At 38.6% G+C, this 18,294-nt stretch overlaps 1 protein-coding gene across 2 annotated transcripts in view; it reads left to right on the forward strand.

The window, feature by feature from the left end:
- Positions 1 to 18,294, forward strand: part of LOC124615596 (murinoglobulin-1-like) — a 283,543-nt gene that overhangs the window by 81,185 nt on the left and 184,064 nt on the right. For both annotated transcript variants that reach the window (XM_047143583.1, XM_047143584.1), the window contains 2 exons: positions 6,747 to 6,977; positions 7,090 to 7,383. In XM_047143583.1, coding sequence (XP_046999539.1) covers positions 6,747 to 6,977; positions 7,090 to 7,383 — 525 coding nt within the window. The remainder of the gene's footprint in view (positions 1 to 6,746; positions 6,978 to 7,089; positions 7,384 to 18,294) is intronic.

Here is an 18,294-nt window from a genome sequence, read left to right on the forward strand (position 1 = left end):
TGGTGTGTACAGCATGAAATGTTGGAGCAAATATCCTGCAACAATCATTAGAAGGTCCCAGGACACTGGTGGGAGTGTTATGGTCTTGAAAATGTTTTCATGGCATTTCCTGGGTAGTCTTATCATTCTGGAAGGCACAATGGATCAACACAAGTATGCATCTATCCTTGTGGACCATGTCTACTGCTACATGCAGTTTATTTTTCCTCAGGATCATGGCATCTACCAGCAGGACAATGAAATGTGTCACACGTCTTGCAGTGTATGCTTGTGGTTCAAAGAACTCCAGGATTAGTTTACCATACTCTCCTTGCTACCAAACTCCCCAAATAGGAACCCAGTCAAGAATCTGTGGGCCCACCTTGACCAGGCTGTTGTTGCCATTGGTCCTCAGCAGAGAAACCTAGCACAGCAAGCCACAGCACTAGAGTCAGCATGGCTCCACATCCCTGTTGGTACCTTGCAGAACCTCACTGGCTCTCTTCCTGTACTTCTTAAAGCAGCCTGCACTAGTTATTCAGGTTTGTGAACACCATCACTGCCTGTTACCTATGCTTTCTTCACACGTCTGTTGGTTTTGTACACATCATCTAGCACTATTGCCGAAATTTCATTATTTTCATAATTGAATCTATGTGTTTTGATTCATCTCTGGAACTGTACAAACTATTCAAGAAATATTCATTTTCTTGCATAATTCTCTGTGTGTTTGATAAATTTTTGATTATTTTTTTTCAGATGTTCCAAATTTTTATTGTACTGAAGACATTTATGAATAGCTATGTTTAATTTACCCTGTTCAATCACATTGCTATTACTGATGGAATGGAATTCTTTCCTGCTATTAATAGTTAACTGGTTCATTGTGAGATGACTTCCTTTTTTTTCTTTGTACCTGCAACATTTTTTAGTGTTTATGGAAGTATTGATACTTTTCACATTTCATCTGTGTGCAATCATCAATTTATAATATGTTGAATTTACTACATAATTTAAGCTGGCATGCTTTCTTATTTTTTAGTTAATTCTCATAAACTACACTTCTAGCTTCCTGCCTCATGAGTTTCTTTCTTTCTTGCTTTTGTTTCTTTCTAGCTATGTGTCTATTTTTACTCTGCATCTCAAGAGCTTGCCATCACTTGAAATTGCAACATGATTTAGGGCCATCATATCCTATACAATTCCCTTTTTCTTTCATAAAGTATAGCCAGTACCATGTCGTCCTTTGCCAAGTACAATTTCTTTTTACTGTCCTCTGGAAGACCATGTTAAAGGCAAATTTCTCCTCCTTATCTATTGGTATTTTGCATTATTTCTCATCATCTCTATAGTGTATACTATAATTTTTTTATGTTTCTTCTATTTTGCTCCATCCCCTTCCATCATGTGTTTATTGTTTTCTGTTCCTTCTAATTCATTTTTTTTATAGTGCTTGCCTATGTAGTATAATATTTCACTTCCTTCTTCGTCACTAAAGGTAGGTTGCACACATCCTGGGGTTTGAGCTGAAGACAAGTACTGGCCAACCATTCTGTCTTCTTGTAATCTGACAGTTACCTCGGGTGATTTTTCTTTGATACAACAATCAATACTCACACTCATGGTTCACTTCCAGAAGAAGTCATGTGAAACTAATTTTATGCCCACTTATTTAATGTAATTATCAAAAATTAGCTGTGTTGTAGAGCTGAAGAATGTGTTTGAGATAGTTTTCTAAACTGCACTGGGACGTCTAGAAGAAACTTACATAGTATAAGTGATTTCAAATCTGGAATGCTTGCGGCAGTAATATTACAACATGAGAATGACATATTTATGAGACTTCTCTCAGACCAATGAAAAGAGGAGTTTGATATTATGTGTAAGATGTAAGAACAAGGAAGATGAAGGTCTGGGTTATTATTGTCAGCCAATGTGCACTTTTAAGCAAAATGCAGTAATTGGCAGTATCCTCTAGGATATAGTCTCTCAGGAAGGACATTTTGGTAGGTGTTTATTTTTAATCCTGTAGGTAATAATTCATACTACAACTTGCAATACACAGTCAGAAATTATGTTCAGTGCATCAGTGGGTACATACTGTGCATTTCTGTGATGGCTGCACTCTGTAATTGAATGTCTGAAGATATTCTCTAAAAATGTTTTTTACTAATAGCTTACATGAAACTTGATATTTTCCTAGAAATGAAATCAGCTATGATTTGTGTCATTTCATTATAAATAACAAAAATTATGAAAAAATAGAGATGGTGCATGTAGGCAATGACGTACTCCAGCAGCTATGTTTATATAACAACAATACCATTTCTTGAACTTTCCCTGACTGCTAAGGTTTTTTGTTATGAACTGGTAGATATTGAAAGACTTTATTGGGGACTGCTAGTATTTAGCAAAAGGTTACTACCAGCATTAACAGATCTGACAATATCATAACCGTGTAACCTTGTGGAAGCCGTTAAAGTAGGTATTAAATGTCATGTTGTGTGTTTGCGGCTCTATTTTCAAAATAAATGGGAAAGTATTTCCAGCCTAGTTGTGGGCACTACCTATGACTCATCCAAAAAGATTTGTTAAAATATAGACTGAAGAAGCAATAAAAATAACTAGCAATATCACCAAATGCCTCTTTTGAGAACTGACACAGAATTGGCAGCAATAAGTAACATTGTGAAAAACAAATATGTAAATCAGTCATTACTTCATTGTGTTGCTTCTATTTTTGAAATCTTACAAGACACACAAGACATGTTTAGTTCCAGCACTACATGAGGTGGACAGAGCTTGCACTCCCTTGTGCAGCTCCTCTACCTTCAGCAGTCTGTGTGCTGAATGGGGCTTGCTTCTTCTCCGATCTGCCTCCCTCGCTCCACTATGAATTATCAGGAGCAGTTCAGCATATAGTAGTTAAGCATTGGGTTACAACATGAAGTTTTCTGAATTTCCTTGTTTAATTTGAGGTGAGCTTAACTAGCCTCACCTGATGGTTGAGTAATGAAAGTTTACCCTAGTGTAATAGTGAAGGAGGATATGCAGATCCGTAACATTTGAGAATGGTTAGAGGGAAACATAATTTGTGTACTAATCATGACAAATCATATTTGATGACCTTTTACAAGCTCAATAATTGTGATTATGTTAATGCTTCTCATAGACAAAGAAGCATCTTTTCTAATAAAAATCATGTAATGTATCGCAGTGAATTAATTTCATTATGAAATTTGTTGCCATATTAAGCCTTGAGCAGGTGCGCCATTTTTGTAACATGAGTGGGCACATGGCATACAATGTACATATCTAAAAAATAGCAGTCTTTAAGTTACCAAGATAAACATGTATGAGCAGAATCACAGTTTACTCTTAGTTTAATTCAACGATGATGAAATAAACTTATGTTATGTGAGCTACATTGTAATGTAATTACACAATAATAAAATAAATTTTTGTTATATTTTTCTGATGTCAGGTACACACTCAAAGCATTAAACAATGGAGTTACATCCGATAACAGCCAGCCTTATTCAATTGCTAATTATTTTGTATGCAACCGCTTCATTGTGGGATAGTGCCGCTGTTTCAGTCTGGGTCATTTTCTGGCACGGATTGTACATTTTATCTCACCTAGCTCACAGTTTATTTTATATTATTGCTGCTCACTTGGATGTATAGTACATACATACAACACAACTAAGTGCTGTGTCAGGTAAAACAATAATGAAAGAATAGATATCGGTTTGACATTGCAATGCAATAATCGAACAGTACAAGGTAATTTTACTTGTGGTTGGCATACTTTACATGGCGTGCCCTCTCAAGAATTAATACTGTGCTGGATCAAGTCATGAACATAGGCTCTTGGCAATTGAGCTCCCCAGACATGACTCATGACCAATCTTAAGGCTTTAATTCTGCCAGTATTACTCTTATACTTTCCAAAACCACAAAAGTTGTTCATATCTTCATGGAATAGCACTCCAAGAAAAAAGGATATCAGTGAGAAATGAGGTGACCACAGTGGTAGGATCAATATGTTGCTGTAACAGAGCTGAGACACTTCTTAACACGTTAAAGCTAGGAACTGGACTGGAAGCCACACATGGAACCTCACCTTTCACTGGAAAAGCTCTTACTAATGAAATAAAAGAGATACTAGCAGAATTGAGGCTCTGATGATGGTTTGTGAGTTTTTTGTGGTTATTGCAGTTGCTAAGAACACTGCCTCAAAAAGGTAATAGTTTTGTTCCAATTTCCAGTCCAGCAAAAAGTGCTAATCTTTTAGTACATTTCACATCAGTGCTCACTGGGGTTCTTCTGGTCATTACATTACTGGATCACAAGCCAAAGCAGGTGTATTTGCACGAGCACGGAACTCTACTGAATAGTTCACTTTATATATGTCACTTGGAGTGGTGTTCAAAGTCATGCTCGAGCAGACAGTAATAGCACATGCTTAATCCTGACCACTATTCATCTGTTAATGTACTGAATTTCTATCATACTATCTGCACTTTTAATGATTTTTAAAATTAAGAATGTAAATATTTGAGTGTAATGATCTTTGTTTGTAATGTAAGACATAAAAGTGGAATCCAGTCATTGCCATTTTTATTGGCAACACCATTTGTGATGGTGAAGTATAGGGTCCAGTTTAAAGACCTCTGGTATTTCAGAAGGTAGTCACAAACAAACAAACAAATAAAAATACAGAAAACATACTTTGATTTGTGGATAACCTTAGTTGGTTTTAAAAATTATATCTGGCAAATAGCATCCTCCATTGTTGACAAAGACTTCTCCAGAGTTGTACAAGTCCTTTATGTCATTTCTGGAGGAAAGGTGGCCACTTCCTGTGTCATTACCTCCTTATGTGCTTATTGGGGCAGGGGGGGGGGGGGGGGGGGGGTTGGGGGGCAGGCGATGTCTGCTCTGTCTGCTTGGTCCACAACAAGCTGATAGCTGATTTAACTTAGGTCTCCGTCATGTAACAGTAGCAATTTGAATTACCCGTTACTATTAAGATACCTTCTTTCAAAAAATAAATAAATAAAATACAAACCCCAAACACCTAATTCAGCATATGTGCACCAAAATGTGACATGATGTCAGTGAAATGGTTGCTGGTGAAGTGCCTGAGAGTTTTCTTCTGTTAACATGTGGAAATTTTTTTGGTTTATATTAACTAACAAGCGGAAGTGAACCTCAGCAGAACAAATGAAAACAGCACCAGGGGAATATTCTGAAGACTTTCCTCACTCGCAGCTCTGCGAGTTTCAAAATCTCTCTCACTTCATTCTTGGGTAACCATTATTTTATAGGGGTGCATGTGAAGATCTCTGTGCAGATGATCTTATCAGACAATCCCAGGGCAGCTGCATGTTTAAGTTCTTAACTTTTTGGAGATTGTTGGATGGACACCCTCACATGTGCCATATTTTCCACTGTCATTACAGTCAGAGTTCATCCAGTAGATTTTCTTTTCAGTACAGAACCTGATGCTCTGAATTTTGATATCACAACTCAAAAGTTTTTCTATCAGAAACAGAGTCTTGTCAGCCAAGTTCGAACCAAATGCAAAATGCTTGTGGAGTAGTAATCACAGAACAACTATTATGAATATATTCCTCCACAACAAACACACAATGCCCACCTAGCCAAGCCACTGTGCCTGCTTAAAATGGCATGTACAGTGCCATTGATCTATACCTCCTCCACACCAGTGACCCTGTCACTACTCACACAATGGCCTGTCCAAATATTAGACGTCTTTCTGCTGAACCATACACATTAATGCCAACAACAACCTAATTGTGTGTCCCCTTGAGTGGCCATGCCATTCAGAAAAATACTACAAATATTTTAAAATTTCTGATATGAAGGATGTGAAAGTACTTAGTTTGATTAGAAGGAGCATTGTTTTCCAATCAAGCAGTTGGGTACAACGTGGACTCAAAAATTATGCAGATAGATAAAAAGACATGTTGTGTTCAGAGTGGAGTGGCATTAAACTGAGTCCACTCAGAATTGTGAGCTCAGTTGGCAGTTGGGAAGCTGTACTAATGAAGAAGCTATATTGCTATTTAAGCATGACAAACTGAAGAACCTATACTTGGATCTGAGAATAGTGGGAACAGAGGAATGTGGATAATGTGTGTACTGAGTGATTAAGCGAACTTCAGTGACCATGTGTATATGTATCGTCTGTATAACTAAAGCTGTATACTGCCACAGAAGCATGAAACTTTCATTAGAATTTATAGAATTACTTGTTATAACAAGCTCATCATGGTAATACTATGTAACCCTTTATTCCTCTATTGTTAATTCCATGCATCATTTTTATTATAGTGTAACCAGCATGTTTGGAAGAATTAACTGAAAACGTGTGTTTTATTCTATTGCTACCTTAGTTCCTTAGTGCTTAATCTGTGAATAGTGTTTATCTGGTGTGTAGCTGGTGTCAACAGTACCATTTTTCTTCACAAAATGGTGACAACCATTGTTTTCAGTACCGTATGTTGAGTCAGTTACAGAAGTGTTGTGCAGAATATTGTAATAGTCAATCTACACAAAGGATGATACCATCTGCCTATTGTAAGAAAATCTCAAAAAGTAGTTTAAACTGAGGGAAATAATTTAAAAACCTACTAATGTTTTGGGATTTATCATTCTAATATATTTTTATTGACAATTCATAATTTATGTTTTATGGTGGTACTTCTTTCTTATAATATTCCATTCTTTTGTTGCAGGCAACAGCTGTTGCTTATCAGACAAAATATTATTCTGCAGATAAAAGATGGAGAGTTTTCATGGAGCAGCCTTCTTCATTTTTTGATGTTCATGCATGGTATTCACCATCCAAAAGCTATATAACATTTCTGCATGGAAGTGAGAATGTTGTACGATGCAACACGCATCACAAGATCTCTGTATTGTTTACAGCACAAAATAACACAGCATTTTCTAAATTTCATTACCTGGTATGGACTGTTTCATTCATGAACATCCAAGATGTTTCATATGTTGACTATTCTTATACTATAGCAGTTTCGTATTTGTAATGAAACTAAAGTGCATAATGTTTGTTTGCAGGTGAAGTCTCGTGGTGATATAATTTATTCATCTTCAGTTAACCAACAGGGAATTAGGATTGGGAAGGACTATCTCAAACACCTTCAGAATATGATTGGCTCTATGGATAACAGTGAAGAAAATTCTGTGCATGAGAATACAACAGGTTTAGAAATCAGACATCTGTCATTGAACTTGCACATAACACCTGAAATGTCACCATTGAGCTACTTTATTCTTTATAATATTCGCAAAGACGGTGAAGTTGTTGCAGCAACTCATGTTGTCCACATTGATAAATGCCTACCAAACATTGTAAGTCAACAGCAGCACTTTTCTTTCTGTAAGATAGTTACTTACGTCAGTATCACTCCATACAGGTTGGATACTTATGTTAATACCACTCAGAACAGCTTGGTAGAAGTGCTAACTTTCTATACGCTAATGAAAATGATAAAAAGAATATTCTTAGTGATCTATAATGAAATACGTTCTTACAAATCTGCCACAAAAAAGACCAATCTGTGAATGATTAACTACAAGTATGTAGGTAAAAAAAGATATTCTATAATCCAGAACTCGACAATCCACTTTCAAACTTTCTTCAGACCAGGGTAATCACCTCACCTTTTATTTTCATTTTTATTTGTACAGGCAACAACATCTTACATTTAGTCTAATTCATTCATTCACTCATTTGTTACAGTGTATTCAATGATAATGGTTCAGCAAGGTAAAAAATATTAGGAGGTAACCAGTCCAAAGTATGAATATCTGGAAGCTTGAAGGCAGTGTTCGGTTTGTGTTGTGATATTCTACTCTTTTATATATGCTGAAAAGTTTTTTCACCTTCCCACAATCTTGTTCATTTTTTGTGGCCATCTTCTGTGATATAACTTCTCATATTTCTGCTTTAGCTACTCTGATTCGTATTTCTTCAAAGTATATTTCTAGTTTCTCCAAAGTACCTTTTTATTATGGAAAATATTTCTATCATCTGTTTATCTTGCCTGTCTATTGAAATCTCATGTCACTTGATCATGAATTAACAGCTACTCTCAGATCCCTCCCCCCCCCCCTTTCTTCTTTTTCTTCTTCTTTTTTTTTGGGGGAGGGGGGGGGGGGCAAGACAGTTTGATATTTCTGAAACAGTGATGGCTTAAACAGATGTCAGCTGAAAAGTGATCATTAAAACTGGTCTGATATCTGATCACTGATCTGAGTCCTGATGCCCTCTCTGATGTCTTGTGCATACACTTTTCTTAGTTCCATGAAATGTCCCTGTTTTGCAGCTGGTTCTTTTTGCTGATTGTCAGTATTAGGTGAGGCCCTAATATACTAGAAAGATGCTGCAAAGTGAGATACATATTCCACAGTTTTCACTGCATCAATATTCCTTCATTGTTCATTGAACGGTACACTTGTTTGCCCACTGCTTGAATACTTCTCACTGATGTGGGATCCATACCAGATAGGGTTGATAGAAGAGAAAGAGAAGATCCAACAGAGAGCAGTGTGCTTCGTTACAGGATCATTTAGTAACTGCGAAAGCGTTACGGAGATGATAGATAAATTTCAGTGGAAGACTCTGCAAGAGAGACGCTCAGTAGCTTGGTATGGGCTTTTGTTAAAGTTTCAGGAACATACCTTCACCAAGGAATCAAGCAGTATATTGCTCCTCTCCTTGCGAAGAGACCATGAGGATAAAATCAGAGAGATTAGAGCCCAAACAGAGGCATACCGACAATCTTTCTTTCCACAAACAATACGAGACTGGAATAGAAGGGAGAACCGATAGAGGTACTCAAGATACCCTCCGCCACACTCCGTCAGGTGGCTTGCAGAGTATGGATGTAGATGTAGATGTAGAACAGGATGCCACAATGAGGCATGACATTTATTAAAAAATTTTTATCAAGAGTGGAAATCTTCGTCTTACAGAAATCCCTTCAGAAGCACAGCTTTGTTTGCATCCCCGTCATCATGAGTATCATCATCAATAACTTTTTCCATGCAATTGCTTAGGCATTTGTATATAGCCATTAAGCTCAGAGATTTAAAATTCCTTCAGATAGTTTGAGGATGGGTAGGAATACGTTTCTTCCCTACCTCGTCGTCAATGACTGCACATTTTCGAGATTGGAGAAAAAAGGTAGAAATTCCTTCCAGATTGCTGAATAAGGTATGCACTGCTTACTGACTGTCACACAACATTCATGACTGAATTTAACTTATGTGCATAGCAGCAAATAAAGTGAGCATTTTCTTACACTACTTCAGTTTTAACTTGTGCCCATTTTCATGGACATTCATAACAGGAGCATTATCACAAAACTGTGCTATCAGTTGTTCAGGTGTCTCATTTAGTTTCATTTTGCCTAGCTTCTGGCAACAGCTACAGGTACACTATCCACAATGTGATGTTATGGTCATGCAGAGAAAGTAAATCTTTCACTTATTTTCCCCAGTACCTCATTCTAAATTATTAGGACCAGTTGTGACAAATTTGCACAGTCAGGAGCATCATCAAATTCTACTCTGAGGTAATTTGTCTTTAAAAGTTCATTCTTGATGAGATTGAAACTTACCCCTTAAATAGATTCCAGGCTTTCATTTTGAATTGTTTCATGCAATCCTAAGAAAACCCAGATTTCCACTTTTTCAATGTCCTGCATCAAGACACTGTCCATTTCTGACACATGATAAACTAGCCCTCAAAAAATTCATGGGTTCGTAAAATTTTCATTTTCATCATGGCCCCTTAAAGCAAACTTGAGTTTGCCACAAAATGTTATGCGGTCTATCAGTTCATCCTGTGTGTACTGCTTCCTTGACATAGTTTCATTGTATGTCTTTATATTAAGGCAGTAAGCACTGTCTGGTTGGCACATGATGTCCACTTTCCCCAGCATGGAAAATTCAGCAAAACCATTTAAACATTTTTCACTAGAATTATGTTTTTTCAAGTTTGTGTAAAAATTCTTTAAATCTGTGATACCATTCTCAGTCCAGATGCAGTCATTACAGTTGGTAACTAAATAGTAAATGGGAGATGCATTTTTCACTTCACAGTCTCTTAGCTGCATTCCACATTGCTTTTTTTGCTCTGTTCAAATTACGTATGTACCCTTGCTTGGATATGAACTGTTTTTCTTCTTAAATGATGTTTAGATTGGGTCTGGATTCATCAAGTTCCTTCACTTTCAATATGTGCCTTTCAACAAGTGCTCGTGTTACACATTTTTCCCTTATAAATTGCACAGTGAATTGTTTCTGCCTTCGTAGCTGCATAGTCACCACAGCTAGGTGCTGTACAGAGGACCTGAGTTTGATTTCTAGTACTGGCCGGGATTTTTATTTTATTCAGAGAACTTGAGCAGGGTACACACAGCCATGTGATGTCAGTTGAGGAGCTACTTGTCTGAGTGGTAGTGACTTCAGGTCATGAAAACTGGCAGCTATAGGGAGAGTGGTGTGCTGACATCGCACCCCTCCATAACCCAAAAGGTGTCACCATTGACAGAAGATGACACAGTAGTCAGTCAGTTCTGATGAGCCTGCCAGGACTTGGGCCCGTGAGGACCTGTGGATGGAGTTTACATTTGCATTATGTATTCATATTGTGCTTATTTTCAGACTCATGGTTTGCTGCTATTATTCATAAGAAAGTAAAATTCCCTTTAACTCAGCCACAATACATGCACAAAAAGAAACTTGCTAATAATGTAGTTTATCCCACAAATGCCATCAGCAAGAAAGAGAACTAGAGACAGGGTGTATACGACCCGGGACAATAGGGAGGTCTGCGAAAAACCTGGGAATTTTTTCATTCCAGAGAAAACTGGGAAAAACCCTGAAATTTTTTAGAATTCCAGGAATTTTTCATTGTTTTAGTTTTCAGTGGAATGTTTGTATTTTGGGCTGGTAAGAACCGATACTCTAACAAAGGATATTACTGTCCTGCTACAGCAGAATAATACTGCAGCAATAAAACATGAACAAGAGAAAAAAACAAAAATACAACTTCCGTTGCAAAGGAAATGTACCTCATATAACAACAAAACACAGTGCTCACACAAGCGTCTGCCAACAGCAAAATGTGTCAAAGGCTTTAGGAAGACTGTACAATGCTTCATAACAACAAATTGCCTCCATTGAGTATGACGTCACAACTGTTTACATTAGATTCGTTCAAGCAGTTGCGAATGGGCTCAATGTGCATGCACAGTCGAGTTGCGTGTGAGTACCTTGTCCCACTTCTGGCTACAGAAGTGTGGCTGTTAGCCATACAGGATGAATTGAAATTTGCACTCTTGGGCTTCGCAGCGCGAATCCTCACACGCCAGCTACAAAAAAATATCTGTTACAAAATTTTGTCCAGCGAGTACATCCGGCAGAAAAAGGACGTTAAAGAGTGGCAATCTGGCAACACTGTAACCATATGTGGGGTAATTTTCTCTATCAGGACAATTTGGTTGTGCTGTACGTTTGGTGCAGTGGATAGAGTTATTGGTTAGCATGCCGGAGGTCGATGGTTTGATCTTGGGTGGGTGGCATTTTTTTTTTAAATTGCTAAGTTCATTTTGACATTTCATGCTGTTTCTTAGGTCACATGTATCCTAAATTTACAGCATTTTGTAATGCTGAAGATTACAAACATATGGCTAGACAAATAGGAAATAGACAGTTGAAACAAACGACCTATTACAGGACAGAATAACTACAAAAACAATATCAATTTCAAGATGCTGAAGATGATTGCACAGTACTTGTCATTTATACTACATGTCATAAAAATGTCCATATTAATGACTGCATGACCTTCATAACAGAATACGTTGTCTTTGGAACAACAGATGGTCAAAGTGACCTCCCTGTACATCCAAACACTGCACAACCCGCCAGATCATAGAGCACTGGACCCTTCACAACAAAGCTGCATCCACAGTAACAAGAGTAGCATGAACATGTGCTACTAATTCTTTAACATTCATCAGCAGAGTAGAGTAGATGTGCTCCTTCAGATGTCCCCACGGGAAAAAAATCCAGGGGTTTATGTCAGGTGAATGCGGTGGCCATACAACTGGACCTTCATGTCCAAGCCATTTCCCTGAAAATGTTATGTCCAAATACTGTCGCACATTAATTACAGTGTGTGGAGGTGCACCATCATGTTGGAATCATATCCTCTGCCGAACACGTAGTGGAATATCTTCCAGTACATCAGGCAGATAGTTTGAGAGGAATGCATGATACCTTCGTGCTGTCAACTGCTCAGGCAACATGTGCTCTGTGTGATTCATCCCAACACCACTAATTGTGAAATGTTCATTTTCAAATTACACTGTTTCCCTGATGGTAATAGATGTGATGTTTCCACAATCCCATCAGAATAACAACAACAACAACAACAACAATAATAATAATAATAATAATAATAATAATAATGCCTTGAGATACGTACTAAACAGCATGCAGTTACTAGACTCAATGTTGAAAGGCATAATTAGTTGGACCATGGTGATAAGACATACAAATAGTAATCAAGTTTGGACATTGTTCACAAAGCACTTTGCTAGTCCTATTGGTAACACAAAGCCCTAACGAAATGTGATGGACCTGAACAAGGCTAGAATAATAGTTGGTACTAATCCATGCGACCATTAGAAGAGGGTACAAAGAAAACTAGGTTTTGCATTGGTAGATGAAGTGGTGCGAATAAATTCATGCTCAGAAAGTGGAAAGGGCTTCTTTCAAAGCTGGCCAATCCCCCATTTTTCCAACTGTAGTATGTAAGTGCAAATGTTTTCTAGAAGACCCGCTGCAATCGCTGTTGAGGATTAAGATGCCAGATACTCTACCACCTGGACTGCATTTATAAAAAACATATACCTCAACCCACAATCGAACCATCAACCTCCGGCATGCTAACCCAAAACTCTATCCACTGCATGAACTGTACAGCATAACTGGTATGTACTGACAGGTAATTGCCATGCATATGGTTACAGTGTTGCCAGATTGCGACTCTTTAACGTCCTTTTTCTGCTGAATGTAGTTGCTGGACGCAATTTTGTGAGAGACATTTTTTTATTGCTGGCATGTGGGGAGTCACGCTGTGAAGCCTAAGTGTGCAAATTTTGCTTCACCCTGTATAAGCAGTAGCAGCAAGCAGCCAAATGCTACCCAGAAACATTTTACTGGCATGGCCAAGCTGCCGAATTCATGCATGCGCAGCAGTCCCAGGTCTGTGGGTCAGGAGGGGGGAACCAGGGTATCTGCCCTGAGTGGCAGTTTCAGAAGGAGGAGCCAAATTCATATTCTTGAGGAAAAACCCTTGTTTCACAAAGCATCTAGCATCCAGCGCACATTGGTCTATTGATTATTCATATGATTTTGAAACACATCCCTGTTGCTTTTTGAACACATTAGAAGTTGATTTCTGAATGAATCATAAGTTGATTTTTGAATGTGTGCATAGTGTGTGTGATGTCTCTTCCAGGGGAATCCTGGTCGCATCTGGAAATAAACCCTCTGCCACACACCGTCAGGTGGCTTGTGGAGTATGGATGTAGATGTAGATGCAGAAATCATTAATACTAAATGTCAATCAGGGCTATACGAGCTGAGCGGAATAAATCCGATCAGATGAATGCCAATCGCTGTTTGTTATGTGGTTGCCTGGGCTTGTGAATGATCAGCTTTGTAATAATTACTTGTGAAATCCATAGATTCAGACTACCAGAGTGGAAATAAAGGACAAACAAGAATAACTGATAAGAAAGATTATGTATTATCTTCTCAGTGTATCCAAGAAAATGAAATTTTGACAGAAAAGTTTGGCCAGATCGCTACACTACTAAGGACCAGTTGTACAGCTGCTTAAGTTCAGTTCTTGGAGTAGTGCAGAAAACACATTGTATGAACATATAGTAATGCCTAACAGGAGAATAAACGTGGGATATAACTAAACTGGTGATTGTGGCAGGGTTAGTGAAGTCAGTGTGAAGTGAGAGCTCAACATTATATGTGAAAGCTTAGCTTCTCTTGCGGCTTAATAATCTATAGATAGTGGAGAGCAGCCATGGTACTTACAATGATAAATAATCACTCGCACTGCTGTCACTTACTATCAATACTTTTATTCTCACAGCGAATACACAAAATGTGAAGCATAGAGCGCGCACTACAGAGAACTGATATGACAAAGATACAGTTGTTCTCGCTGTGGCAGGGTAGCGATATCATTGGAGGGTGAGCCAGTTGTTCTCCGTCCCCACAAATCTTCAAGATGAATATTGTTTGTGAAAGCTTTGCTTTTCTTGTAGCAACACTATGTATATTAAACTGATAACTTTGCCTGTTTATGTGTTCACGCTACTTAACAGTGATGTTGCTATTGGATGACTACATCATGTATCCTATATCTGAATATCTGCTGTCATCGGCTGGCGAGATCACATGACATGAGCTGTGACTAGCTTACAAAAGAGCATCACAATCTCGATTTCAATGCTTCGGAAAGTAACAAGCGGTGTTACTTGGAATTCACATTTATACTTTCATAATACGAAAATATGTGGTGTGCATGTTGTTGCACATTAAAGATCTTTCCAAAACATGTTTTTTTTCCCCCTGAATTTTGTTTTCTAAAATGCCAAGAAATTCTATGCCAGTGTATAAAATCATAGCCATTCAAACAACTGATAGCTTTTACAGTTCTGTGGGTAAGTATGCTGCAACTTAACGTGGAAAAAGTGTATTTTAACCTGGGAGAAAATGTATTTTTAATCAGGAAATCCGAGAATTTTTTTTACTTGTCTGCTTATACACCCTGTAGAGACAATGGGAAATGTTCACACACTTATTTCCTCTATTCATTCATTAAACTTCTGTTAGGTAGTGTTCTAGTGCATTCTGTCAAGGCAGTTACAAGCTTTTTCTTAGAGCACATAGAATAGCCAATTCCAGACAAGAAACTATCTAAAACACTAAAACGGTCACAACGCCCATCTGGGATAGAAAGTTGGCTGAAACCAGACGTAAACAGTAATGAAATCCTAAACTCAGATTGGAATGTATACCGCAGAGGCAGGCTGGACAGTGAAGGGGGAGGTGTGTTTATAGCGATAAGAAGTGCAATAGTATCGAAGGAAATTGACGGAGATCCGAAATGTGAAATGATTTGGATGTCTCTATAGGCCCCCTGGCTCAGCAGCTGTTGTGGCTGAGCACCTGAAGGATAATTTGGAAAATATTTCGAGTAGATTTCCCCACCATGTTATAGTTCTGGGTGGAGATTTTAATTTGCCGGATATAGTCTGGGAGACTCAAACGTTCATAACGGGTGGCAGGGACAAAGAATCCAGTGAAATTTTTTTAAGTGCTTTATCTGAAAACTACCTTGAGCAGTTAAACAGAGAACCGACTCATGGCGATAACATATTAGACCTTCTGGTGACCAACAGACCCGAACTATTTGAAACAGTTAACGCAGAACAGGGAATTAGCGATTATAAAGTGGTTACAGCATCGATGACTTCAGCCGTAAATAGAAATATGAAAAAAGGTAGGAAGATTTTTCTGTTTAGCAAAAGTGACAAAAAGCAGATTACAGAGTACCTGATGGCTCAACACAAAAGTTTTGTCTCAAGTACAGATAGTGTTGAGGATCAGTGGACAAAGTTCAAAACCATCGTACAATATGCGTTAGATGAGTATGTGCCAAGCAAGATCGTAAGAGATGGACAAGAGCCACCGTGGTTCAACAACCGAGTTAGAAAACTGCTGCGGAAGCAAAGGGAACTTCACAGCAAACATAAATATAGCCAAAGCCTTGCAGACAAACAAAAATTACGCGAAGCAAAAGGTAGTGTGAGGAGGGCTATGCGAGAGGCGTTCAATGAATTCGAAAGTAAAGTTCTATGCACTGACTTGGCAGGAAATCCTAAGAAATTTTGGTCTTATGTCAAAGCGGTAGGTGGATCAAAACAAAATGTCCAAACACTCTGTGACCAAAATGGTACTGAATCAGAGGATGACAGACTAAAGGCCGAAATACTAAATGTCTTTTTCCAAAGCTGTTTCACAGAGGAAGACTGCACTGTAGTTCCTTCTTTAGATTGTCGCACAGATGACAAAATGGTAAAATGGTAGATATCGAAATAGACGACAGAGGGATAGAGAAACAATTAAAATCGCTCAAAAGAGGAAAGGCCGCTGGACCTGAAGGGGTTCCAGTTCGATTTTACACAGAGTACGCGAAGGAACTTGCCCCCTTTCTTGCAGCAGTGTACTGTAGGCCTCTAGAAGAGCGTAGCATTCCAAAGGATTGGAAAAGGGCACAGGTCATCCCCGTTTTCAAGAAGGGACGTCGAACAGATGTGCAGAACTATAAACCTATATCTCTAACGTCAATCAGTTGTAGAATTTTGGAACACGTATTATGTTCGAGTATAATGACTTTTCTGGAGACTAGGAATCTACTTTGTAGGAATCAGCATGGGTTTCGAAAAAGACGGTCGTGTGAAACCCAGCTCGCGCTATTCGTCCATGAGACTCAGAGGGCCATTGACATGGGTTCACAGGTAGATGCCGTGTTTCTTGACTTCCGCAAGGCGTTCGATACAGTTCCCCACAGTCGTTTAATGAACAAAGTAAGAGCATACGGACTATCAGACCAATTGTGTGATTGGATTGAGGAGTTCCTTGATAATAGAACGCAGCATGTCATTCTCAATGGAGAGAAGTCTTCCGAAGTAAGAGTGATTTCAGGTGTGCCGCAGGGGAGTGTCATAGGACCGTTACTATTCACAATATACATAAATGACCTGGTGGATGACATCGGAAGTTCACTGAGGCTTTTTGCAAATGGTGCTGTGGTGTGTCGAGAGGTTGTATCAATGGAAAATTGTACTGAAATGCAGGAGGATCTGCAGTGAATTGACGCATGGTGCAGGGAATGGCAATTGAATCTCAATGTAGACAAGTGCAATGTGCTGCAAATACATAGAAAGATAGATCCCTTATCGTTTAGCTACAAAATAGCAGGTCAGCAACTGGAAGCAGTTAATTCCATAAATTATCTGGGAGTACGCATTAGGAGAGATTTAAAATGTAATGATCATATAAAGTTGATTGGCGGTAAAGCAGATGCCAGACTGAGGTTCATTGGAAGAATCCTAAGGAAACGCAATCCAAAAACAAAGGAAGTAGGTTACAGTACGCTTGTTCACCCACTGCTTGAATACTGCTCAGCAGTGTGGGATCCATACCAGATAGGGTTGATAGAAGAGATAGAGAAGATCCAACGGAGAGCAGTGCGCTTCATTACAGGATCATTTAGTAATCGCGAAAGCATTACAGAGATGATAGATAAACTCCAGTGGAAGACTCTGCAGGAGAGACGCTCAGTAGCTCGGTACGGGCTTTTGTTAAAGTTTCGAGAACATACCTTCACCGAAGAGTCAAGCAGTATATTGCTACCTCCTATGTATATCTCGCGAAGAGACCATGAGGATAAAATCAGAGAGATTAGAGCCCACACAGAAGCATACTGACAATCCTTCTTTCCACGAGCAATACGAGACTGGAATAGAAGGGAGAACCGATAGAGGTACTCAGGGTACCCTCCGCCACACACCGTCAGGTGGCTTGTGGAGTATGGATGTAGATGTAGATGCAGAAATCATTAATACTAAATGTCAATCAGTGACACATCAAAGCATGTTAGAGGTATCCAAACACAGGGATTTAATTGCAGAGTTTGAGTCACTGTGTTCATTCCCCTTTGATATAAGCAGTGGAATGTGAAAATTGTGTGAAGGCTGATAGGACATCCTTAGGATAAGCAGGCAGAGCCTTCAGGAGGCCTGTAAGAGATGTATCTCTGAGACATACAGGTAACTGGCATTTCAAGGTACAGCCTAAAGAAAACCTTCAACCTCTTAAAAAAACATCACTCAGCATCAACACTTCTAAAGATGTTGACTGCAATTATTTAAATTTGTATGGGAAATAGTACACAGAGTGATGAGATCTTTCTTGCTGCTGCTCATTTTGCAGCAAAAGTTCTACTGCTGTTGTATCATTACATGATGACATCTCTGTCAGTTGCCTCATTAACTGATGCTTTTATTTATCTGTGATTCTCATTATTAAATTCTCTGAGAAATATCTGCCAGGTTGTTTCATGTAGCCAGATTCTAGAAAGTAGGCATTCTTTGC

Source organism: Schistocerca americana, chromosome 5 (assembly GCF_021461395.2).
Source record: "Schistocerca americana isolate TAMUIC-IGC-003095 chromosome 5, iqSchAmer2.1, whole genome shotgun sequence".
NCBI lineage: Eukaryota > Metazoa > Arthropoda > Insecta > Orthoptera > Acrididae > Schistocerca > Schistocerca americana.